We start from the raw sequence: 27,912 nt of genomic DNA on the forward strand, positions 1-27,912 counted from the left end.
AAACTAATAAAATTGGAAGCCTGTGATTTGAATTCAGTAGCTTTCAGTCCACTAAACAAAAATAATTGGGTGTCAGGGAAAATTCTTTTTATGACCTACACTTGAAAAATCTGAAAGGCAATCTAGCTTTAAGTGTGTATTAACATTTCATCATCCAATCCTCAAAATCCAACACACACACACACACACACACACACACACGTTGACATGCACATGTTCGCTCTTGAGGTGGCTTATACCAGAGCCAGTAATCTGGGGCAGTGACATCACTCATCTCAAATTATGTGCATCTGAGGATTAAGAAGATCACGAGGGAGGAGGAGTGTGTAATTGTGTGGCCTGTAATGCAAGACCATTTCCAACATTTACACACACACATACATACAGAAGGAGTGTTCTTGTCCTCACGCATTCACTGAGCAGACGCTCACATGATGGAAGGAATGGCAGCAGCAGCAATGGCAGACGCACACATGGAAGGAGTGGTGGCACGATCTGGAGCAGCTGAAGATGGAGAAGCTCAGCTGAGAGAACTGTACCATGATGGCTCTCTGTTAGCACATGAAGCAGACTTCATAGTAGGTCAGTACCGAGTTCTGTCCATCCGTTACATTTGGTTTAATTGTATGAAAGCACCTGTACAAATATCTTTAAAATTAATCTGAAGGATGTGTTTCAGAATTTGTGTACATTTCTTTAATGATAAATTACTACACTAAGCTTAGATATACAGTACCATTCAAAGGTTTGGACACCCCTTCTAATTCAGTGGTTTTTATTTGAGCGATTTTTGACAATATGGATTAATATAGTTGTGGAACAGGGCTATTTACTTTATTTTTATTATTTACTATTTACTGTTTGATCTCAAGCGCATTAAGAAGGCAAGAAATTGCACTAATTAACTTTTGACGAGGCACCTGTTAATTGAAAAACTTTCCAGGTGACTTTCCAGGTGACTCCTCAGTGAGTTGAGGAGTCAGCTTCTTTCCACAAGCTGTCAGACTCCTCAACTCACTGAGGAAAACTACATGAACATTCCAAAGATACCAAGAACATTCCATGAACATTTATTCACCATGCCCTTGCACCTTACCCTTCGCACCTTATATACTGCATCTATACTGCAGGACTCTACCTATACGACGACTGATTGTACTCTCTGCTGCTGCTGCTGTGTGTGTGTGTGTGTGTGTGTGTGTGTGTGTGTGTGTGTGTGTGTATTTATTGTCCATCAATATGTCTTATTATTGCACAGTGTGTGTGTGTGTGTGTGTGTGTGTGTGTGTGTATGTGTTTTCACTGCAGTGTGTGTGTGTGTGTGTGTTTTACTGCAGTGTGTGTGTGTGTGTGGGTGATTTTTATCAATAGTATATGTATGCTTAGTTAAACTTGCACATTGGAGACTGGTCAAACGCAATTTCAAACTTCTGTGCTAACCCTGTTACGTAGATTTTTGACAATAAAGTACACTTGAACACTTGAACACCTCATGATCCTGGTTAAGATAATGCCAAGTGTGCAAAATGTCATCAAGGTAAACGGTGGCTACTTTGAAGAATCTAAAATATGAAACATATATATTTTTAAACACTTTTGTTTACCACATAATTCCATATATGTTCCATATGTTATTTCATAGTTTTGATGTCTTCAGTATTGTAGAAAATAGTCAACCCTATGAGTGAGTAGGGGTGTACAAACTTTTGACTGGTACTATATCTGGTCCTTATATACACTACCGTTCAAAAGTTTGGGGTCACCCAGACAATTTAGTGTTTTCCATGAAAAGTCACACTTTTATTTACCACCATAAGTTGTAAAATGAATAGAAAATATAGTCAAGACATTTTTCTGGCCATTTTGAGCATTTAATCGACCCCACAAATGTGATGCTCCAGAAACTCAATCTGCTCAAAGGAAGGTCAGTTTTATAGCTTCTCTAAAGAGCTCAACTGTTTTCAGCTGTGCTAACATGATTGTACAAGGGTTTTCTAATCATCCATTAGCCTTCTGAGGCAATGAGCAAACACATTGTACCATTAGAACACTGGAGTGAGAGTTGCTGGAAATGGGCCTCTATACACCTATGGAGATATTGCACCAAAAACCAGACATTTGCAGCTAGAATAGTCATTTACCACATTAGCAATGTATAGAGTGGATTTCTGATTAGTTTAAAGTGATCTTCATTAAAAAGAACAGTGCTTTTCTTTCAAAAATAAGGACATTTCAAAGTGACCCCAAACTTTTGAACGGTAGTGTATAAGCAAGTCAGTGTCTAATCTATATGTCTACATTAGACCTCAAACTTTAGCTAAACTACAGGAAAAGTCTAGAGTTATATCTACTCTCCTGATTATGCCTCGAACTATAATCTGACAAGAAAGTGTTTTGTAATTTAATGGAAAAATGTAATATTTCCTGAAATGAAATAAGTAGAAAAATCACCGTCAGATACCGCAAAGGATAGTCTACTGTATATTCATTTAACTCTTGTTTTATTATCTTTTTAGGTAGTTTTTTAAAATGTTTTTCCTTGCACTATAATGTACATGCATGAAAGTTTGTGACTGTGTTTCAGTTCCACTGGAATACAGTCTCACTAATTCCCTGTTGCTGCCATGGGATTAAGCACTATTTCAGTCCCAATCTCCATATGGGTCCTCTCAAAATAACAAGTGCCTACTGTTGGATTAATGCTGAGATGAAGGAAGCTGAAGACAAATAATTCTCTCATCTCTGTGGTGCTAATATCGTAGACATCTATGCAGCATAGAGATACCAATGTGCTAATGTGTATATAAAGTACTTTCCGGAATTTAAAAAAAACCCCAAAAAACGGAAAAACTCATGAATGCCTCTCAAGGGTAGTTGTTGAATTCTGTCAATAAATTTAAAATTCGTTATGCATCCATTATCCGTAACCGCTTATCCTGTGCAGGATCGCAGGCAAGTTGGAGTCTATCCCAGCTGACTATGGGTGAGAGGCGGGGTACACCTTGGGCAAGTCGCCAAATCATTGCAGGGCTGACACATAGAGACAAACAACCATTCACACTCACATTCACACCTACGGTCAATTTAGAGCCACCAATTAGCCTAACCTGCATGTCTTTGGACTGTGGGGGAAACCGGAGCACATCCACAGGGAGAACATGGAAACTCCACACACAAAGGCCCCCATCGGCCGCTGGACTCAAACCCAGAACCTTCTTACTGTGAGGCGACAGCGCTCACCACTACACCACTGTGCCGTCCTGAATGTTATACAGTAAAAAAGTAATTGCAGTTACTTACGCTTTTTCTAAGCTTTTGTTGTATATATGCGCAGTCAGGGAGAAACTTGACTATGTTACTAATGCATAACTGCAATATCATTCTTTCAAATCTAGTACAATCTGTAAATAACTCATTTTCAAATCCCTATGATTACAGAATCCATTAAAGTGTTTTACAAAATGCGTAATGTACTGTACAATGGTCTTAGTCATGTAGGAAGAAAGTCAATATTTGCCTTAAAACTTATCAGAAATTGGCTGGCAAGTTGTTCCAGGCGTCTTGGCGAACCTGCTACGGTATTTCTAGACACTTTGGCTGTCAGACTTGCTTCTATTTCTGCACATGAAACAGACAGCCTTTATCGAGAAAATGCTCTAGAACCTAGTGTCACTTTTTCTTTCTTTAAATAAAAGACACACGTGTCAGGATTGTTGGGGATCCAAAGCCTAGCCAGGGAACATTGGGCGTGAGGCAACAATACACCCTGAAAGTGATTCATTACAGTTGTTTGTTTCAGTATTATACACATTGACAATTGGCGTGATCTGGGTTTTTTCCCCCCTCCAGAATGAAAACATTTACAATGCAATGCAATGCAAAGAGCTTTAAGTTCCTCCAATTTTGCCAGTGTGTCACACTCCAGAACTCCGATGTGGGCTGTAATCTGACATGTACAGTATGCTGCTAAGTTAAGAACAGACATGTCCTGTCTTCTGCATGGTGACAGATGAACACAGCTCAGCACACAGTAACATGGAGGTGACAGACAGGCTCATTTACCTGGAGCAGCGCCTCCAGATGCAGGAGGATGAGGTGCAGCTGCTGAAGATAGCGCTGGCTGACGTGCTCAAGAGACTCAACATTTCAGAGGCACAAACTGCTGCTCTCAGCAAGAAAGGACCTGTTCAAGGTACTACACTCCCACACAAACAGTGTCTGCCCACCTTTAAAGGAACAGTCCACCGTACTTCCATAATGAAATATGCTCTTATATGAATTGAGACGAGCTGCTCCGTACCTCTCCGAGCTTTGCGCGGCCTCCCAGTCAGTCAGACGCAGTCAGACGCGCTGTCACTCCTGTTAGCAATGTAGCTAGGCTCAGCATGGCCAATGGTATTTTTTGGGGCTGTAGTTAGATGCGACCAAACTCTTCCGCGTTTTTCCTGTTTACATAGGTTTATATGACCAGTGATATGAAACAAGTTCAGTTAAAAAAATTGAAACGTAGCGATTTTCTATGCTATGGAAAGTCCGCACTATAATGACAGGCGTACTAACACCTTCTGCGCGCTTCGGCAGCGCATTGATATCTGAGCTCCGTATCAATGCGCTGTCGAAGCGCGCAGAAGGTGTTAGTACGCCTGTCATTATAGTGCGGACTTTCCATAGCATAGAAAATCGCTATGTTTCAATTTTTTTAACTGAACTTGTTTCATATCACTGGTCATATAAACCTATGTAAACAGGAAAAATGCGGAAGAGTTTGGTCGCATCTAACTACAGCCCCAAAAAATACCATTGGCCATGCTGAGCCTAGCTACATTGCTAACAGGAGTGACAGCGCGTCTGACTGCGTCTGACTGACTGGGAGGCCGCGCAAAGCTCGGAGAGGTACGGAGCAGCTCGTCTCAATTCAGATAAGAGCATATTTCATTATGGAAATACGGTGGACTGTTCCTTTAAACACTCTTGGAGGATGGGCTGAAATGTTAAATCATTTAAAACCAAACAACTAAGAGATTTATCGTGACCTAAAAAAAAAAATGAAAAGAACAACTGCTTGAAAAGAACCAGTTAAAAACAGAGAGAGAAAGAAAAGATACAAGACTGTGTAGGCCGACTTGATGTCTTTCACCAGAGAATGCAACACAATGGGGCTTGATCATTCTGGAAAATAATCTATTACAGGGCTGTGTGATGGGAAATGGAGTTATTGTTACCACTGTGAATATGATTTTCCAATAGCAGCATATCCTAAGGGATATACATATACGTTATCTCATCTCATCTCATTATCTCTAGCTGCTTTATCCTGTTCTACAGGGTCGCAGGCAAGCTGGAGCCTATCCCAGCTGACTATGGGCGAAAGGCGGGGTACACCCTGGACAAGTCGCCAGGTCATCACAGGGCTGACACATAGACATAGACAACCATTCACACTCACATTCACACCTATGGTCAATTTAGAGTCACTAGTTAACCTAACCTGCATGTCTTTGGACTGTGGGGGAAACCGGAGCACCCAGAGGAAACGGACATGGGGAGAACATGCAAACTCCACACAGAAAGGCCCTCGCCGGCCACGGGGCTCGAACTCGGACCTTCTTGTTGTGAGGCAACAGTGCTAACCACTACACCACCGTGACGCCCCATATACATTATATACAGTGGGGCAAAAAAGTATTTAGTCAGCCACCAATTGTGCAAGTTCTCCCACTTAAAAAGATGAGAGAGGCCTGTAATTTTCATCATAGGTACACTTCAACTATGAGAGAGAATGGGGGGGAAAGAATCCAGGAATTCACATTGTAGGATTTTTAATGAATTAATTGGTAAATTCCTTGGTAAAATAAGTATTTGGTCACCTACAAACAAGCAAGATTTCTGGCTCTCACAGACCTGTAACTTCTTCTTTAAGAGGCTCCTCTGTCCTCCACTCGTTACCTGTATTAATGGCACCTGTTTGAACTCGTTCTCAGTATAAAAGACACCTGTCCACAACCTCAAACAGTCACACTCCAAACTCCACTATGGCCAAGACCAAAGAGCTGTCAAAGGACACCAGAAACAAAATTGTAAACCTGCACCAGGCTGGGAAGACTGAATCTGCAGTAGGTAAGCAGCTTGGTGTGAAGAAATCAACTGTGGGAGCAATTATTAGAAAATGGAAGACATACAAGACCACTGATAATCTCCCTCGATCTGGGGCTCCACGCAAGATCTCACCCTGTGGGGTCAAAATGATCACAAGAACGGTGAGCAAAAATCCCAGAACCATACGGGGGGACCTAGTGAATGACCTGCAGAGAGCTGGGACCAAAGTAACAAAGGCTACCATCAGTAACACACTACACCGCCAGGGACTCAAATCCTGCAGTGCCAGACGTGTCCCCCTGCTTAAGCCAGTACATGTCCAGGCCCATCTGAAGTTTGCTAGAGAGCATTTGGATGATCCAGAAGAGGATTGGGAGAATGTTATATGGTCAGATGAAACCAAAATATAACTTTTTGGTAAAAACTCAACTTGTCGTGTTTGGAGGAGAAAGAATGCTGAGTTGCATCCAAAGAACACCATACCTACTGTGAAGCATGGGGGTGGAAACATCATGCTTTGGGGCTGTTTTTCTGCAAAGGGACCAGGACGACTGATCCGTGTAAAGGAAAGAATGAATGGGGCCATGTATCGTGAGATTTTGAGTGAAAACCTCCTTCCATCAGCAATGGCATTGAGGATGAAACGTGGCTGGGTCTTTCAGCATGACAATGATCCCAAACACACCGCCCAGGCAATGAAGGAGTGGCTTCGTAAGAAGCATTTCAAGGTCCTGGAGTGGCCTAGCCAGTCTCCAGATCTCAACCCCATAGAAAATCTTTGGAGGGAGTTGAAAGTCCATGTTGCCCAGCGACAGCCCCAAAACATCACTGCTCTAGAGGAGATCTGCATGGAGGAATGGGCCAAAATACCAGCAACAGTGTGTGAAAACCTTGTGAAGACTTGCAGAAAACGTTTGACCTCTGTCATTGCCAACAAAGGGTATATAACAAAGTATTGAGATGAACTTTTGTTATTGACCAAATACTTAATTTCCACCATAATTTGCAAATAAATTCTTTAAAAATCAGACAATGTGATTTTCTGGATTTTTTTTCTCATTCTGTCTCTCATAGTTGAAGTGTATCTATGATGAAAATTACAGGCCTCTCTCATCTTTTTAAGTGGGAGAACTTGCACAATTGGTGACTGACTAAATACTTTTTTGCCCCACTGTATATATAAAATATATATGTGTGTGTGTGTGTGTATAGTTAGTCAAAATTATGACTAACCATGACCTGATTTTGTTAGTATGATCAGGCAGATGCATAATTACATGAAATCCCAAGTAAACTTTAATGGATTACTTTCAGAGGCTATAAGCATTGATAATGGGGTAAAGCAGGGTGACATCCTAGCGCCTACCCTGTTCTCAATTTATTTTGCTGTAGCCATTGCTTTTGCTTTTCAAAATTGTAACGTTGGTGTCTATCTACGTATCAGGACGACAGGAAAGCTTTTCAATCTCCATCGATTTGATGCTAAGTCCAAAACTTTTCAGTGTCTTGTGAGAGAGCTTCTGTATGCTGATGTAGATCTTGTTGCTCATACAGAAGAAGATATACAACTTCTCATGGACAGGTTCTCCAGTGGCTGCTCTGCCTTTGGACTTACAATAAGCCTGAAGAAGACTAAAGTTATGTTCACTCCAGCGCCAGGTCAACCTTACTCTGAATCAAAGATCTTTGTGAGTGAGAGAAGGCTTGATGTTGTGGACAGCTTTGAATATTTTGGTTCTATGATATCGAAGGACAGTTGCCTTGATGCAGAGATCCATCAGAGAATTCATAAGGCTGCTTTGGTAAGCTTGAGGGTAGAGTATGGGCTAATCGTGGTATCACCTTGAGAGTTAAGCTAACAGTATATGAGTCATGTGTTCTCTCATCTCTTCTCTACTCATCAGAAACCTGGACAACCTATCGCCGTCACATCCAGATGCTTGAAAGATTCCATCAGAATTGTCTTAGGAGAATTCTTGGCATCAAATGGGACTCTTTCACTCCAGATACTGTTGTTCTTGAGCAAGCTGGCACCTGTAATACTGAAAGACGGATCATTCAGAGCCAGCTGCGTTGGTCAGGTCATGTTGTCAGGATGGAGGATTCTAGGCTACCAAAGCAGCTCCTGTACACAGAACTCACATTGCGTAAACGTCCTCAGTACAAACCAAAGAAGAGGTATAAGGACTCCATCAAATCCAAGCTGAAATTGCTAAGGATTAATAAGTCAAAGTGGGAGACGCTAGCCTGTGAAAGGTCCATGTGGCGTGACACCATTAAGAAAGGCTGTGACCAGTTTGAGCTTGAGAGAATAGAACATGCTCAAATCAAGCGAGCTTTGCCCAAGCAAGATCAATCCTCCTTTCCAGATGAATTTAGATCTAATTTCATCTGTGTTACTTGTGATCGTGTTTTCCTGTCTAAAGCTGGTCTTGCAAGTCACTGCAGATCCCATATGCACAGGCAGGGTCACACAGTTCATAATGTTCCAAAACCACCTTCAGATAACAAATGCTCTGTATGTGGTAAGATCTGCAGGTCATTTGGTGGATTCAAAAGACATCTTAGGGTCTATAAAGACTTACCCTCAGAATGCTGCAATCCTCCCACTCTGTACTGCCGGATATGTGGGAAGTTGTGCAAATCAGCAGCCGGGCTTAAAAGTCATCTCCATGTGCATGCTGACTTTTGAGTGGAAAATGGCTGAATGGTTTATGTCAGGGGATGGCTATCTTCTGTCAAGAAGAAGCAATCATCATATATACGGTTAGTCAAAATTATCTTAACACTTAAATGGTAGAAACCATTTATTCACAAAACATACTTTATATGTATGTTTGGTCTCAACCTGCTCACCATCGTGTTCAACACACAAAAAATCAGGAAGCAACAGTACCATTTAAAGCCTGGACACACATTTCACAGGGAATAGATGATACCACAGTCCTTATTCTGTCCTTGAGGTCATACCCCATAAGCAGAAATCACAGGGCGCCAAATCAGGGGAGTGTGGAGGCCACGGCAATGGTCCACCGCGACCTATCCATCGACCTGGAACTGTGTGGTCGAGATAAGCACAAACAGTACGGCCAAAATGCAGCAGTGCGCCATCCTGTTGGAAATACCCCGCCAATCGGATCTGTAGTGGAAGTTCATCAATGGTGTACTGCTGTACCATCTATAAGTAGACGTTTGACATCACTGTTGGGGTGTCAGAAAAGCAGGGCCCAATTACGCCACCAGTGGTCACGGCGCACCACATGTTAGGAGAAAAATAATCCATTAGTGCTAACATAATTTTGACTAATCCTGTATACATATATAAAATATACACCTTCAGATACAGGCCAAGAGTCCTGAAGATTTTCTCATGTCTAAAAACCTAAAGTTACAGCTTTACCTGTGATAGCTACAAAGCACTGACAGTGGAGATTCTTTGAAAAAATGCAAAATAAACATAATCTCACAGAAAACTTCACCATATCAACATCCAGCCATCCATTATCCGCAACCGCTTATCCTGTGCAGGGTTGCCGGCAAGCTGGAGCCTATCCCAGCAGACTATGGTCAAGAGGAGGGTACACCCTGAACAAATCTCCATGTCATCGTAGGGCTGACACATAAAGACAAACAACCATTCGCACTCACATTCACACCTACAGTCAGTTTAGAGCCACCAATTAGCCTAACCTGCATGTCTTTGGACTGTGGGGGAAACCGGAGCACCCGGAGGAAACCCACGCAGACACGGGGAGAACATGCAAACTCCACACAGAAAGGCCCTCGCTGGGCATGGGGCTCGAACCCAGAACCTTCTTACTGTGAGGCAACAGTGCTAACCACTACACCACCATGTCGCCCCACCATATCAACAATTACATAAAAAAATAATTTGATTAAGTGGAGCTTCTGCCAAGCCCCTGTGAAGTTTTTTACTATAGAAATAATAATGAGCACATTAATATAAACTTGTGACTTTCCTTGCAGCCACAATTACTGTCAGAGCGGCTGTTGAGGAAAATTAATCCACACGTTATGACTAAAATGATTTGAGAATCCAATAGCCCTGTGATATCATATAATCTGTTCAATCATGAATAACATTTTAACTTCCTGAACTTCACAGTTCAGCTCTGCAGAGCAGATGTATTCAGTTGACTCCACTGAGAATGGAAGGCTGGGTTTTTTTATTCGATTAGCTGGTACTTTAATTAGTGTAATTAGATCAGGGGTGTGTAGGGTTTAAACAAATCATGTATAAACTCTGGATCATACTGGAACCCGGGAAACAGATTTATACTATCAGAAAGTCCACAGAAGTAAATATGATATTTTAGTTTTATATATATATTTTCAGGGCGGCACGGTGGTGTAGTGGTTAGCGCTGTCGCCTCACAGCAAGAAGGTCTGGGTTCGAGCCCCGTGGCCGGCGAGGGCCTTTCTGTGTGGAGTTTGCATGTTCTCCCCGTGTCCACGTGGGTTTCCTCCGGGTGCTCCGGTTTCCCCCACAGTCCAAAGACATGCAGGTTAGGTTAACTGGTGACTCTAAATTGACCGTAGGTGTGAATGTGAGTGTGAATGGTTGTCTGTGTCTATGTGTCGGCCCTGTGATGACCTGGCGACTTGTCCAGGGTTTACCCCGCCTTTCGCCCGTAGTCAGCTGGGATAGGCTCCAGCTTGCCTGCGACCCTGTAGAAGGATAAAGCGGCTAGAGATGAGATATATATTTTCATACGTCAACCTATACGGAATGTCCGTATTTTATACGGATTTGATTCAATAAACATAGTATATGGGCGTACAAATAAAGTTATACGGATTCTTTAAAAAAAACTTCAATATTTATTTAGAGCTATAATCAATTCCCACGATGATAAAAGAGCGCATAACATTTACAAACGTACTGTACACCACAGAAAGCACAAACAGCCAGTAAAGAGTCTTATGAAATCGCGTGTTATCTTGTGGTAGCGAGACTTCGTTCCACTTTTGATCATGCGCACACCGCATTGCGAGAATCCCGCCAACCGGGAAGTAACATTTTGTTTGAAACGCATATTTCCACCTGAGCAACTTTCAGTAGCGACTGAAAAGATTCTGAATGGGCACTCCGGCAAGATCAACACAGACACTTGCTGTGACATGCAGCCTCGTGAGGTATTGGTGCAGACTGCTAAAAAAAGCTGTCATGGAGTACAATTCAGAACATTAGAGTGACACTTTGTGTTTTTGTCAAACATTGAAGCTTTGTATTCATTCTGAAGGTTTATTGTTATTAATATTGAATAAAAAGTAACTGGGATATATCATTGTTAATTATTCAAATTTTAGGTAAATTATTTTAATTTGCATCTTATACGGATTTTATAAGGGAAATACGGATTTTGGAGGTTGGTTATACAGGTTTGATTGACCAAAGGTTGACATGTATGTATTTTTTTTTCCAGCATCAAGGCCTGTGTCTTTGGCCCTGCCACCCAGAACAACCAGCAATCCAGCCAAGCCCCTGAAGAAGAGCTCCAGCTCCACACTGCCCTCTTCCACATCCTCTAAGAATTACAGCCCTTTGCCAGCCAGCAGAAGGTACATGGTATTGGCAATGAAGTTTGAAATAGACTTACTGTTAGTACATGAATCTGCAGAGGTGGACAAAGTACCCAACTTCATTACTTAAGTCAAAGTACAGATCCCACTGGTCAAACGTTACTCCGATACAAGTGAAAGTTGTCCAGTCAAATTTTTACTTAAGTTAAAGTACTGTACTTGCTTTTAAAAATATTAAAAGTACATTTTTTGTCAACGCATCGTTGTATTATTGCCACAACACTTACAAAACCTAATGGCGTTACCAAAGACAGAAATGTGAATTCACAAAATGAACGCATGCTGTGCCATCATGGTGGTTTAACGTTAAGCTAGCTAGTCAGTGAAGCTCCACCTGACTTCTAGCAAACTCTTTTCAAACTCGAAATCATATTGGGTAGCTAACGCTATTAGAAAAGAAAGATTTCTACATTCTGTTTATTTGGCAAGATTATGATAAAACACATTTCTGAAAGGACTTCAGATTAGTTAACGTTATTCATGTTAGCGTCACTCCATTTTTACATGCTAACTAACAGTGTCCAAGTTAACTAGCTATGTGTTAATGTTAGCCGTGGACAAGGCTACGGCAACTTGGTGAGCAAATCCATAGAAAGTCATTTGACTAACCGGACTGTATAGCTATTGCAACGTTATCACTAGCTCTAAAAGCACAGACAACTTCATTGCAAGCTCTCTCTTGAAATAAAACGTTTATATACTTCAATATGCTCCCGCAGGTTGGATGGCGAGCTTTTGTAGGCCGTGATGTGGTTTGTTTTCGGCAAACAAAGCAAACATTTAAAACGAAACGAATCTTTAATCCGGTGGCACGGTGGTGTAGTGGTTAGCGCTGTCGCCTCACAGCAAGAAGGTCCTGGGTTCGAGCCCTGTGGCCAGCGAGGGCCTTTCTGTGTGGAGTTTGCATGTTCTCCCCGTGTCCGCGTGGGTTTCCTCCGGGTGCTCCGGTTTCCCCCACAGTCCAAAGACATGCAGGTTAGGTTAACTGGTGACTCTAAATTGACCGTAGGTGTGAATGTGAGTGTGAATGGTTGTCTGTGTCTATGTGTCAGCCCTGTGATGACCTGGCGACTTGTCCAGGGTGTACCCCGCCTTTCGCCCGTAGTCAGCTGGGATAGGCTCCAGCTTGCCTGCGATCCTGTAGAAGGATAAAGCGGCTAGAGATAATGAAATGAGATGAGATGAGATGGGTTCATGGGCCACGGGTGCGTGCGTTCCCCAGGAGAACCGCCTCCTTCCATTCTGCCATCAACTGATCGTGTTAAATAACGCTGCTGAGAAATCACTGAGCTCGATTTTATCCAGTCTATGGACGTGACGTGACCCTAGTGATTACTGATAGTCTGTCTCAGTGTCACCTATGGAAAAACCAATCACGTTTTAGAAAAGAAAAGAAAAAAAACATCCACTTTCAAATCTGCTTCATAGTAACGAGGACCTTGATAGAAATGTAGTGGAGTGAAGAGTACGATATTTGCCTTTCAAATGTAGTGAAGTTAAAGTCATAAGTTTCCAAAAAAATAATACTCAAGTAAAGTACAGATACTCAAAAAGTGTACTTAAGTACAGTACTCAAGTAAATGTACTTCGTTACTGTCCACCTCTGTAAATTTGAGTGTTTATTTTATTCCCCTTTTTTAACTGAGTAAAATAATTCACTCTTTTCTCTCTGTCTGGTTTAGAGGTCCACCAAGTGGTAAAAAAGACAGTTCAAGTGTTCCTGCAAGCCAATGCACTGCTCTAACAACCAGCACCACCTCAACCCCCTGTAAGAAACTTCAAGTGAGGTCAGGCTCATCAAAATAATACAACATGCAGCTGATGAATGTAATTCTGCTCTGACTCTGAAAACATCTGAATATTAAACATTGGGAATTGTTTGTTCATCCAACAGCAAACCAAAGGAGACCATGACAAGTGTTGTAGGTAAGAAAATAATTTAAGGCACATTAAAATAACGTTTCTTTTCTCCCCAAGAGTATAATAGTTTACTTTTCAAGCAAGCTGATTTGTTAAAATACATTCTGTTCTTCATATAAAATGTGGAAATATAGCCGACTAAAGAATTATTTACAGTCTAAGCTCCATGTAAATGTCATCCATACCAGCGAAAATGTTGGTATTAACTGAGAAAAGAACACCGTCTTGAAATGGTGTATTTAGTTTTTATATTTTAGAGCGGGGGCATCATGGTGGTGTAGTGGTTAGCGCTGTCGCCTCACAGCAAGAAGGTCCGGGTTCGAGCCCCGTGGCCAGCGAGGGCCTTTCTGTGCGGAGTTTGCATGTTCTCCCCGTGTCCGCGTGGGTTTCCTCCAGGTGCTCCGGTTTCCCCCACAGTCCAAAGACATGCAGGTTAGGTTAACTGGTGACTCTAAATTGACCGTAGGTGTGGATGGTTGTCTGTGTCTATGTGTCAGCCCTGTGATGACCTGGCGACTTGTCCAGGGTGTACCCCGCCTTTCGCCCGTAGTCAGCTGGGATAGGCTCCAGCTTGCCTGCGACCCTGTAGAACAGGATAAAGCGGCTAGAGATGATGAGATGAGATGAGATTTTAGAGAGGGTTTTTTTTTTTAAACAGAGCCCCTAATGTATAAAAAATGTTTTTGAAAGTTTCTGGTGTGCATGAGAAACTACCTGAAAGAAGCCATAAATATGATGAAGTGTTTCTGACAGGAGAATGGCTGTCCAGAGGGATATATGTGAGAACATGTAATGTACCAGAAGATATCATAAATCAACTAGAAGAAGAAGAAGAAGAAACCTTTATTTGTCACATACACACTTCAAGCACAGTGAGATTCATCCTCTGCATTTAACCCATCTGAAGCAGTGAACACATGCACACACCCAGAGCAGTGGGCAGCCACACCACAGTGCCCGGGGAGCAGTCAGGGGTTAGGTACCTTGCTCAAGGGCACCTCAGCCCAAGGCCACCCCGTGTTAACCTAACTGCATGTCTTTGGACTGTGGGGGAAACCGGAGCACCCAGAGGAAACCCACGCAGACACGGGGAGAACATGCAAACTCCACACAGAAAGGCCCCTGCCAGCTGCTCGGCTCGAACCCAGAACCTTCTTGCTGTGAGGCGACAGTGCTAACCACTACACCACCGTGCCGCCCCAGCAAGGCCGGATTAACTATATGGGCCTGCGGCACAGTGCCCAGGGGCACTAACCACTCACAGCCAGTGGGGGGGCACCACATGACAGAAACTTTAAAAATATTTTTCGTGAATGTTTGTACACTTAAAATGGTTATACACTTGACATTGTTAAATAGTCATATATAATTCATTATGAACACTAATTTCATAAGAACAACAACAATAATCATAATTCTGAGCAAGAGTGGCCTATGTGACCATTAACCCCCCTTTCCTCAACCTGTCAGTTGAGCCAGTCCACCTACGGTGAAATGCATCAATTTTTTTAAAACCGTGGTAGAAATGAAAAATGGACAGACATCAATTGAGTGGTTGTGTGAAGAGAAAATTAAAAAAAGAGAAAGACTCCAGGCGTGTAGCTGCAATTAAAAATGTTAGATCATTTTTTTTATAAAAACATTGACAACTGCCGTCACTACCAGCGCTGAAGCCGAAGCTAGTGAAATCAGCGATGCTAGTGAGGGAGATGGCCCTGCTAGCACTAGCCGGGGAGATGCTACAACCACAGCCAGTGTTAGCCGAGGGGTCGGCGACGACGAGGATCCCCTTGAGGAAGATGGGAGCGAGGGAGACCCCGGGGAGGGGCCCGTACTGGATGTTATTTGAATTTACATTTCGAATTGAGACATTTGAATATGTTGCCTAGATCGATGCTGTTTTAATCGATACACATTTTGAATTGACACATTTGAATATGCTGTATTGTATATCTATAGATGGATGCTGTTTAAATTGCTGATGCTGTTTGAATTGATACACATTTTGAATTGAGACATTTTAATATGGATAGAATAGAGTATGGATGCTTTGAAGGTTTTTATTGAGACATACAAATATATGCTGCTCATTTTTGAATAAGACATTTCAATATGCCTACATGCATATCGTTGGTTGTTTTCAGTGAATTTGATGGGCTGATGTAGCCTACTTAATACATTTTCAATGAGGAAGAATGACCTTGTTTATGTGTACTATTGTTTATGTACAGTGGTGCTTGAAAGTTTGTGAACCCTTTAGAATTTTCTATATTTCTGCATAAATATGATCAAAAACATCATCAGATTTTCACACAAGTCCTAAAAGTAGATAAAGAGAACCCAGTTAAACAAATGAGACAAAAATATTATACTTGGTCATTTATTTATTTATTGAGAAAAATGATCCAATATTACATATCTGTGAGTGGCAAAAGTATGTGAACCTTTGCTTTCAGTATCTGGTGTGACCCTCTTGTGCCGCAATAACTGCAACTAAACGTTTGCGGTAACTGTTGATCAGTCCTGCACACCGGCTTGGAGGAATTTTAGCCCATTCCTCCGTACAGAACAGCTTCAACTCTGGGATGTTGGTGGGTTTCCTCACATGAACTGCTCACTTCAGGTCCTTCCACAACATTTCAATTGGATTAAGGTCAGGACTTTGACTTGGCCATTCCAAAACATTAACTTTATTCTTCTTTAACCATTCTTTGGTAGAATGACTTGTGTGCTTAGGGTCGTTGTCTTGCTGCATGACTCACCTTCTCTTGAGATTCAGTTCATGGACAGATGTCCTGACATTTTCCTTTAGAATTCACTGGTATAATTCAGAATTCATTGTTCCATCAATGATGGCAAGCCGTCCTGGCCCAGATGCAGCAAAACAGGCCCAAACCATGATACGACCACCACCATGTTTCACAGATGGGATAAGGTTCTTATGCTGGAATGCAGTGTTTTCCTTTCTCCAAATATAATGCTTCTCATTTAAACCAAAAATTTCTATTTTGATCTCATCCATCCAAAAAACATTTTTCCAATAGCCTTCTGGCTTGTCCACATGATCTTTAGCAAAATGCAGATGAGCAGCAATGTTCTTTTGGAGAGCAGTGGCTTTCTCCTTGCAACCCTGCCATGCACTCCATTGTTGTTCAGTGTTCTCCTGATGATGGACTCATGAACATTAACATTAGCCAATGTGAGAGAGGCCTTCAGTTGCTTAGAAGTTACCCTGGGGTCCTTTGTGACCTCGCCGACTATTACACACCTTGCTCTTGGAGTGATCTTTGTTGGTTGACCACTCCTGGGGAGGGTAACAGTGGTCTTTAATCTCCTCCATTTGTACACAATCTGTCTGACTGTGGATTGGTGGAGTCCAAACTCTTTAGAGATGGTTTTGTAACCTTTTCCAGCCTGATGAGCATCAACAACGCTTTTTCTGAGGTCCTCAGAAATCTCCTTTGTTCATGCCATGATACACTTCCACAAACATATGTTGTGAAGATCAGACTTTGATAGATCCCTGTTCTTTAAATAAAACAGGGTGCCCACTCACACCTGATTGTCATCCCATTGATTGAAAACACCGGACTCTAATTTCACCTTCAAATTAACTGCTAATCCTAGAGGTTCACATACTTTTGCCACTCACAGATATGTAATATTGGATCCTTTTCCTCAATAAATAAATGACCAAGTATAATATTTTTGTCTCATTTGTTTAACTGGGTTCTCTTTATCTACTTTTAGGACTTGTGTGAAAATCTGATGATGTTTTGGGTCATATTTATGCAGAAATATAGAAAATTCTAAAGGGTTCACAAACTTTCAAGCACCACTGTATATGCTACTATTTTTGACAGCAAAGGGCAAGGTTTGTGAGTGTGTGCAGGAGGTTACTGAATGCATGCGTGCAGGGTGGTGGTGGTGGGGGGCACTTGAGGTATAGTGCCCAGGGGCACCGCATTGGCTTAAAGTGCCATTCCACCATTGGATGTATTCTTTGGCATAAAATACAATATATTTTGACAACATATATAAATGGTATCACCAGATAGAGAAATCTTTTAGCTTCAAAATGATATATCAAGCATAATTTTTTGACAACGACAAGTATATTAATTTTGCGACCAAAGTCACCTACCCTTTTAATTTCTGCGCGTGATGTCATCGGCAGGTTCCCCTTCTTGTGTACCACGTGATGTGTGACGTGGCACATATTATCAGCAATGGCGGATAGAACGCGATAAAAATAATACCAATAAATCTAGCTAATACCAATAAATCTAGCTAACTGAAAGATTAACTCAAAAATTTTCGCAATTTTTTTGGCCCCCATATACGAGGAGAAATGACTCTCTCACTTTGGGGGTTTCCTGGTCTAAAAATAGACCGACACGTGGTACACAAGAAGGGGAACCTGCTGATGACATCACGTTTCACTACCGCGCAGAAATTAAAAGGGTAGGTGACTTTGGTCGCAAAATTAATATACTTGTCGTTGTCAAAAAATTATGTTTGATATATCATTTTGAAGCTAAAAGAATTCTCTGTCTAGTCATGTTGTCATTAAATATATTGTATTTTATGCCAAAGAATACATCCAATGGTGGAATGGCACTTTAATACGGCACTGCACCCCAGACAACACACAACACGCACAACAGATCCTCATGCGCACCAGATACTTTCTCACGTGCACGATAAACATTCAAAAACGAAAAATAATAATCATAATTTAGGGACTCCATATTTCAGGGCTCATCCATCTGTCTATCTTCAAAAAAAAGAAATGCTTAGATTTTTTAGAAATTTGGCACTTCGAAATGAAAACCCATTTTTTGATACCACATTTTTATTTCATGTCAAAATGCAGGCTAGAGTTGGGATTGGGCTGAAGAGGATTCTTATTTCATTTTTATTTTTATTTTTTAATTGTTATTTCAGTTACTATACGTTTATCATGCATCCACGATTGTAGTATGTTATTGTTTTACATCCAAAATATAAAATGTATATACTGCAACCACAAATGTTTTATAATAATAATAATAATAATAGAGAATTATGTGGGCGGCACGGTGGTGTAGTGGTTAGCGCTGTCGCCTCACAGCAAGAAGGTCCTGGGTTCGAGCCCCGTGGCCGGCGAGGGCCTTTCTGTGCGGAGTTTGCATGTTCTCCCCGTGTCCGCGTGGGTTTCCTCCGGGTGCTCCGGTTTCCCCCACAGTCCAAAGACATGCAGGTTAGGTTAACTGGTGACTCTAAATTGACCGTAGGTGTGAATGTGAGTGTGAATGGTTGTCTGTGTCTATGTGTCAGCCCTGTGATGACCTGGCGACTTGTCCAGGGTGTACCCCGCCTTTCACCCGTAGTCAGCTGGGATAGGCTCCAGCTTGCCTGCGACCCTGTAGAAGGATAAAGCGGCTAGAGATAATGAGATGAGATGAGAGAATTATGTGAGAAGCAGCAGTGAAAGGTTGTTAGTGGTGGCAAGACCGATGGATGATTTTCAAGGAGAGGGTGTGACTGAATTTAAGAATTGAAAGGAAGCAGAACTGGAAGGAGAAAACATTACATGGTTAGTTTTTAAGACAAACAGATAATGAGGCAGGAAATGAAAGCTGGTTGTGGCTTAAAGGAACTGGAACAAAATGTGAAACTGAATCATTAATTTTAGCAGCCCAAGAACAAGCAATAAGAACCAATGTTATCGAGGCAAAGATTGATAAAATGCAGGAAGAGAGCAAGTGTCGGTTGTGTGGAGAGGTAGACGAGACAGTGAAATACACTGTAAGTCAATGTAACATCCTCGCTCATAATGAATATAAACGTAGGCATGATTGAATGGGAAAAAAAATTCATTAGGAACTGTGCCGGAGGTATAAAGTACCTGTAACAAAAAGATGGTATGAACACCAATCGGAAACAGGAACAGAAAATGACAGCTGTAAGTAACTGTGGGATTTCAGCATCCAGACTGACCGTGCCGTAGAAGCCAGACGACCTGATGCCATATTGATTGATAAAGAAAAGAAGGAATATAAAATAGTAGACTTTGCCAGACCATACGACAGTAGAGTAAATGAAGAAGTCAAGTTTGAAAGTTTGTGAACCCTTTAGAATTTTCTATGTTTCTGCATAAATATGACCTAAAACAACATCAGATTTTCAACATCAATGTAACATATCTGTGAGTGGCAAAAGTGTGTGAACCTCTAGGATTAGCAGTTAATTTGAAGGTGAAATTAGAGTCAAGTGTTTTCAATCAATGGGATGACAATCAGGTGTGAGTGGGCACCCTGTTTTATTTAAAGAACAGGGATCTATCGAAGTCTGAGCTTCACAACACATGTTTCTGGAAGTGTATCATGGCACGAACAAAGGAGATTTCTGAGGACCTCAGAAAAAGCGTTGTTGATGTTCATCAGGCTGGAAAAGGTTACAAAACCATCTCTAAAGAGTTTGGACTCCACCAATCCACAGACAGACAGATTGTGTACAAATGAAGGAAATTCAAGACCATTGTTACCCTCCCCAGGAGTAGTCCACCAACAAAGATCACTCCAAGAGCAAGGCGTGTAATAGTCGACGAGGTCACAAAGGACCCCAGAGTAACTTCTAAGCAACTGAAGGCCTCTCTCACATTGGCTAATGTTCATGAGTCCACCATCAGGAGAACACTGAACAACAATGGTGTGCATGGCAGGGTTGCAAGGAGAAAGCCACTGCTCTCCAAAAGAACACTGCTGCTCGTCTGCGGTTTGCTAAGGATAACATGGACAAACCAGAAGGCTATTGGAAAAAAGTTTTGTGGACGGATGAGACCAAAATAGAACTCTTTGGTTTAAATGAGAAGTGTTATGTTTGGAGAAAGGAAAACACTGCATTCCAGCATAAGAACTTTATCCCATCTGTGAAACATGGTGGTGGTAGTATCATGGTCTGGGCCTGTTTTGCTGCATCTGGGCCAGGACGGCTTGCCATCGTTGATGGAACAATGAATTCTGAATTATACCAGTGGATTCTAAAGGAAAATGTCAGGACATCTGTCCATGAACTGAATCTCAAGAGAAGGTGGGTCATGCAGCAAGACAACGACCCTAAGCACACAAGTCGTTCTACCAAAGAATGGTTAAAGAAGAATAAAGTTAATGTTTTGGAATGGCCAAGTCAAAGTCCTGACCTTAATCCGATCAAAGGACCTGAAGCGAGCAGTTCATGTGAGGAAACTCACCAACATCCCAGAGTTGAAGCTGTTCTGTACGGAGGAATGAGCTAAAATTCCTCCAAGCCGGTGTGCAGGACTGATCAACAGTTACCGGAAACGTTTAGTTGCAGTTATTGCTGCACAAGGGGGTCACACCAGATACTGAAAGCAAAGGTTCACATACTTTTACCACTCACAGATATGTAATATTGGATCATTTTCCTCAATAAATAAATGACCAAGTATAATATTTTTGTTTCAGAAGTGAAAATATTTGTCATCTATCCCCTTGTTATTTCAACAACAGATTTAAAGAATGACGCAAAAACACAATGGACTTTATTATTATTCAAATAAAGTGCAAGCTGTTCTTGATCTGATCGGCTTGTGCGAATTGTCTGTAATCTGTGCACTGCGGTTTTTTCGCACAATCTACAAATGAGGGTTTGTGGTTTATTGATTTGGTAATTTAGTGTTGTTTAACATTTTTTAGTGGCTGATAGCATTGAACAAAAAAAGAAATCTTGAAATCAAATATAAACATGCTGCAACAAAGCGAATTTCCCTGTAAACTAGCCACAGCTTCGAGACTTGTCTTGATGATCAAACAACCCTTCCATCTTAGCGTAATCTCTTCTTCATCTTCTTGCTTCACGATTGCTGTATTATAAACAATTGATATATTAATTTTAGTTGTTTTGTCATTCCTGAACGTTTATATTGCACTTTTGTTTAATTGCCATTCGTTCGAGGATGCTTTAGTGGAAGTTTCTTTCGTTTGTTTACATATCACAACTGTTAGTTACTAAGGAGACACGATTCTCATTTTTTCTCATTGAAATTGGTCTTTTTTCGGTTGAAGACTTTGTAGCTTTATTAGTCAAATACATATGAAAACAGTAATGGCAAAACATATGTTGTCAAGCAGGGCAAGAGACATAATCGCCCGGTTAATTAATCTGGCAAACGTGTAATTATTGACAGTCAGTTGAATTTGTGATATGATCAGAAGTGACTGAAGTTATCTATGAAGGTGCCCACGATTCAAGGTTCGTTATGGCTTAACTACAAATATCCAAAGACACCAAAGAATCAGATTTTCAGTCCACGTTTCAGGGATCAACAACTGATCCTTAACATGCACAGCAGCAGAAATTCTGGCTTCCAGTCCCTAAGCAATCATAATAAACCGCTTCCGATATCAAGATGAGTATTTTTTTTCGATTATTGTGATCATAATCCAGAGTTGCGCTAAAGAACATAGACTTGTGCTAAGAGACTTTAGAACTTGTGCTAAAAGACTTTGGATTTGTGCTAAAACACTTTTGTGCTAAATAACTGGATACAGATTAGATGACCTGGGAATAAGAACAAGAATTATTGAGTTGCAGAAAACTGTTATTGACCACTCTGCAAAAATCCTCCGTAAAGTCCTTGAAATTTGAGGAATCTTGTTGATACCAAATTTCATGAAATTAGTACCACTGACAAAAACACTGAGCGACACAATTCATACAACTACTACTACTACTACTAATAATAATAATAATTTTGTTTCTTTTGAAATTATATGATATACCACAGCACTACACTGTTGAATTCTTGAATTTGATTGACCAGAAAGTGTTGATTAATTTTCTCTAAGAGCACAGCTCTAATCATAATGTTGGTATCAAGGCAAATCTCGAATTTGTATTAATGTGCTCATTTTCATATGTTTTCTATGAGGAGATTATTTTGCGCTTTTGGAAGGAGCATCCTATGTTTGTAACAGCCATATGTAGAGCTGTTCCTTTAAGTTTTCTACAAGGAAGGTCTTCAGGGTGAAGGGCTTTTCCTTTCTGGTTCGGTTCTCTGTAACAGAGAGAGAGCCTGGTGAGGGAACCACACTTAATAGCTCTTATAATAATTGTTTCACAGATGATCCACAACATTAAATGCAACTAAAGAAGAAGCCTTTATTTGTCACATGCACATTCAAGCATCCTCTGAATTTAATCTATCTGAAGCAGTGAACACACACACACAAATGTGAGTAATGAGCAAACACACATACCCAGAGCAGTGGGCACCTATGTTACAGCACCCAGTTGGGGGTTAGGTGCCTTGCTCACAGGGAGAACATGCAAACTCCACACAGAAAGGCCCCCGTCAGCTGCTAGGCTCAAACCCAGAACCTTCTTGCTGTGAGGCGACCGTGCTAACCACTTACACAGTGTCTTGATCTAAGCCTGTTTGCTTGAGTCCACTGTCTTCTAGTTTGGTTGAGGAAGCCAGAGCTTTTTATTTTATTTTCCCTTTTGAGCGGCACGGTGGTGTAGTGGTTAGCACTGCTGCCTCACGGCAAGCAGGTCCTGGGTTCGAGCCCAGTGGTTGATGAGGGTCTTTCTGTATGGGGTTTGCATGTTCTCCCCGTGTCTGCGTGGGTTTCCTCCGGGTGCTCCGGTTTCCCCCACAGTCCAAAGACATGCAGGTTAGGTTAACTGGTGACTCTAAATTGACCGTAGGTGTGAATGTGAGTGTGAATGGTTGTCTATGTGTCAGCCCTGTGATGACCTGGCGACTTGTCCAGGGTGTACCCCGCCTTTCGCCCGTAGTCAGCTGGGATAGGATCCAGCTTGCTTGCGACCCTGTACAGGATAAGCAGCTACAGATGATGGATGGATGGATTTTCCCTTTCATTTTTCTTTTTTGTGTTTGTGTAGTTTGATGTTTGTTTTGGTTTGAGTGTTCTGTCCGCCGGTTGTGGTGTAGCTCTGGACCTAGTTTTGGGCGTCGGTTCCCTCCAGGCCTTGGTTCGCTGTGGGTGATGCCTGGTGCGTGTGGCATGGGCAGCTTACACATCTGGAAAGACACCATCAATGCTGAAAGGTATATCCAGGTTCTAGAGCAACATATGTTCCCATCCAGACGACGTCTCTTTCAGGGAAGACCTTGCATTTTCCAACATGACAATGCCAAACCACATACTGCATCAATTACAGCATCATGGCTGCGTAGAAGAAGGGTCCGGGTACTGAACTGGCCAGCCTGCAGTCCAGATCTTTCACCCATAGAAAACATTTGGCGCATCATAAAACGGAAGATACGACAAAAAAGACCTAAGACAGTTGAGCAACTAGAATCCTACATTAGACAAGAATGGGTTAACATTCCTATCCCTAAACTTGAGCAACTTGTCTCCTCAGTCCCCAGACGTTTACAGACTGTTGTAAAGAGAAAAGGGGATGTCTCACAGTGGTAAACATGGCCTTGTCCCAACTTTTTTGAGATGTGTTGTTGTCATGAAATTTAAAATCACCTAATTTTTCTCTTTAAATGATACATTTTCTCAGTTTAAACATTTGATATGTCATCTATGTTCTATTCTGAATAAAATATGGAATTTTGAAACTTCCACATCATTGCATTCCGTTTTTATTTACAATTTGTACTTTGTCCCAACTTTTTTTGGAATCGGGGTTGTATTATCTCATCTCATTATCTCTAGCCGCTTTATCCTTCTACAGGTTATTATTATTATTATTATTAATTCTCTTTGAAATACCAAGATATGCAGTTTGTCTCTGTACAACTTGATGCCAACCTTGTTCACACAATGAGACACAAATATCACATCTGTAATGCTAAAATACAGAATTACTGTATAACTATGGAGGCCTGATTGGAAAATGTGATTTTTTTTTTTTTTTTTTGTTCTTTAGGAACACGTCGTGTGACTCACTGCAAAGGTAGGCCTCATGCCACCCTTACCTTTATCATATTCATATCTCATTTTCAGTAGCTGGGTTTCCATTGTAGTTTTTTCACAAAACAGAAGTGATTTTTTTTTTATTTCAACAAAACACGATTCTCTGTTTCCACTGAGTGATGTGATGCGATTAAAGCGGAGTTGTTTCTTCTCATGATAATTTCTCTTCTTGCGAAAGCTCTTCCAAAGTCACATTTCCATTTGCTTTTCGTCTCATGTCATGCAAAAAAAAATGTGTTTCCGTTTTCCAAAATATTGCTTTATCGACTCATCTGGAAAACCACCTCGTGTGAGCATAATATTTTTTGTGAATTTTTAGTTTGCAATTTCAAATTGTGCATCAAGCAGGTTAATGGAAACACTGCTCACGAGAGTGATAGCTACAGTGGCATGTAAAAGTTTGGGCACCCTTACTGAAAATGTCTGTTACTGTGAATAGTTAAGTGAGCAGAAGATGAACTGATCACCAAAAGGCATAAAGGTAAAGACAACATTTCTTTTCAGCGTTTTCTACAAGATTTGTGTATTATTTTTGTTTTGTACAATTGGAGAGTGAAAAAAGAAAAGGAACACCATGCAAAAGTTTGGGCACCCCAATACATTTGAGTTCTCAGGTAACTTTTACCAAGGTTCCCGACCTTAATTAGCTTATTGAGCTGTGGCTTGTTCAAATTCTTCGTTAGGAAAGGTCAGATGATGCAGATTTCAAAGCTGTATAAATTCTCTGACTCCTCAAACTTGTCCCTAAAATCAACAGCCATGGGCTCCTCTAAGCAACTCCCTCGCATTCTGAATAATAAAATAATTGATGCTCACAAAGCAGGAGAAGGCTACAAGAACGTAGCAAAGTGTTTTCAGGTAGCTGTTTCCTCAGATTGTAATGTTATTAAGAAATGGCAGTTAACAGAAACAGTGGAGATCAAGGTGAGGTCTGGAAGATGAAGAAAACTTTCTGAAAGAACTGCTCGTTGGATTGCTAGAAAGGCAAATAAAAACTCCTGCTTGACTGCCAAAGACCTTCAGAAAGGTTTAGCAGACCCTGGAGTGGTGGTGCGCTGTTCTACTATGCAGCGACACCTGAACAAATATGACCTTCATGGAAGAGTCATCAGAAGAATATCGTTCCTGCGTCCTAGCCACAAAATTCAGCGTCTGAAGTTTACAAATGAACATCTAAATAAGCCTGATGCATTTTGGAAGCAAGTCCTGTGGACTGATGAAATCAAAATAGAACTTTTTGGCTACAATGTGCAAAGGTATGTTTGGAGAAAAAAGGGTGCCAAATTCCAGAAAAAGAACACCTCTCCAACTCTGAAGCATGGGTGTGGATCGATCATGCTTTGGGGTTGTGTTGCAGCCAGTGGCACAGGGCACATTTCATTGGTCGAGGGAAGCATGGATTCGAATAAATACCAGCAAATTCTGGAAGCAAACATCACACCATCTGTAAAAAAAAAAGTTGAAGTTACAAAGAGAATGGGTCCGACAATAAGACGATGATCCAAAACACACCTCAAAATCTACAATGGAATACCTCAAGAGGCACAAGCTGAAGGTTTTGCCCAGGCCCTCACAGTCCCCTGACCTAAACATCATTCAAAATCTGTGGATAGATCTCAAAACAGCAGTGCATGCAAGATAGCCCAAGAAACTTGTAGAACTGGAAGCCTTTTGCAAGGACGAATGTGTGAAAATCCCCCAGGTAAGAACTGAAAGATTATTAGCTGGCTACAAAAAGTGTTTACAAGCTGTGATACTTGCCAAAGGGGGTGTTACTAGGTACTAACCATGCAGGGTGCCCAAACTTTTGCTTCAGGCCCTTTTCCTTTTTTGTCATTTTGAAAATGTCTCTCATCTCATCTCATTATCTCATCTCATCTCATTATCTGTAGCCGCTTTATCCTTCTACAGGGTCGCAGGCAAGCTGGAGCCTATCCCAGCTGACTACGGGCGAAAGGTGGGGTACACCCTGGACAAGTTGCCAGGTCATCACAGGGCTGACACATAGACACAGACAACCATTCACACTCACATTCACACCTACGGTCAATTTAGAGTCACCAGTTAACCTAACCTGCATGTCTTTGGACTGTGGGGGAAACCGGAGCACCCGGAGGAAACCCACGCGGACACGGGGAGAACATGCAAACTCCACACAGAAAGGCCCTCGCCAGCCACAAGGCTCGAACCCGGACCTTCTTGCTGTGAGGCGACAGCGCTAACCACGACACCACCGTGCCGCCCATTTTGAAAATGTCTCATCTCATCTCATTATCTCTAGCCGCTTTATCCTTCTACAGGGTCGCAGGCAAGCTGGAGCCTATCCCAACTGACTACGGGCGAAAGGCGGGGTACACCCTGGACAAGTCGCCAGGTCATCACAGGGCTGACACATAGACACAGACAACCATTCACACTCACATTCACACCTACGGTCAATTTAGAGTCACCAGTTAACCTAACCTGCATGTCTTTGGACTGTGGGGGAAACCGGAGCACCCGGAGGAAACCCACGCGGACACGGGGAGAACATGCAAACTCCACACAGAAAGGCCCTCGCCAGCCACAGGGCTCGAACCCGGACCTTCTTGCTGTGAGGCGACAGCGCTAACCACTACACCACCGCGCTGCCCATTTTGAAAATGTAAAAGATGAAAATAAGTGTTTTTGCTTAAAATATAAAGGGAATGAGTCATCTTTAACTTTATGCCTTTTGGAGATCATTTCATCTTCAACTTGCTTAACTGTGCACAGTAACAGCAATTTTGACCAGGGGTGCCCAAACTTTTGCATACCACTATATCACAAAAAGAAGTTACATTACATTACAAGTTCTTGGAAACTTTGGAGAACTATTCTGATAAGTCTTTGTTGTTGCTTTATTTTATATCCTTTTTTCTCCTCCTTCCTCTTTTTTTTTTCACTGCACTTTCACCTCTTTCTGGTTTCTCATCCCCACCATCATGCACCCTTCACTTAGTGACTATGCAGATCTATCTGAGCCACCCAGCAAAAAAGATTGGGCCTACTGACAATGCAGTTGCTACAGCCGAGCAGGCGAATGTGTACCTGCCTGCGAGTGGGCCGCTTCCAGATAAAGCAGCATCAGACAAGAGGAAAGTAGGAGCTGGGAAGAAGCCTCCCTGCACACTATCCCTGCACAGGAGCACATGTCAGAGCCCCTTTTCCCCTGCTGACACCCCCATCTACAAGAGTCCCATTAAGTCCCCGAGTCAGTATTTTCAGATCTGTTACTAAACGCATACTGTAGTCGAACCTGGACAACCGATCTGATGTTCATAAGTTACTAAATAAAACCTGTTGATCTGTGACT

General features: G+C 41.7%; 1 protein-coding gene across 1 annotated transcript; it reads left to right on the forward strand.

Annotated features, from left to right (window-relative positions):
* The first annotated feature begins 378 nt into the window (after positions 1–378).
* LOC132883776 (echinoderm microtubule-associated protein-like 1) lies at positions 379–27,903 on the forward strand. The gene is made up of 7 exons (XM_060917781.1): positions 379–582; positions 4,010–4,192; positions 11,544–11,679; positions 13,383–13,487; positions 13,595–13,626; positions 24,532–24,558; positions 27,559–27,903. The coding sequence occupies exons 1-7, from the start codon at positions 432–434 to the stop codon at positions 27,834–27,836; spliced, it is 912 nt and encodes a 303-aa protein (XP_060773764.1). The 5' UTR covers positions 379–431; the 3' UTR covers positions 27,837–27,903.
* Positions 27,904–27,912: the final 9 nt, after the last annotated feature.

Source organism: Neoarius graeffei, chromosome 3 (genome assembly GCF_027579695.1).
Source record: "Neoarius graeffei isolate fNeoGra1 chromosome 3, fNeoGra1.pri, whole genome shotgun sequence".
Lineage (NCBI taxonomy): Eukaryota > Metazoa > Chordata > Actinopteri > Siluriformes > Ariidae > Neoarius > Neoarius graeffei.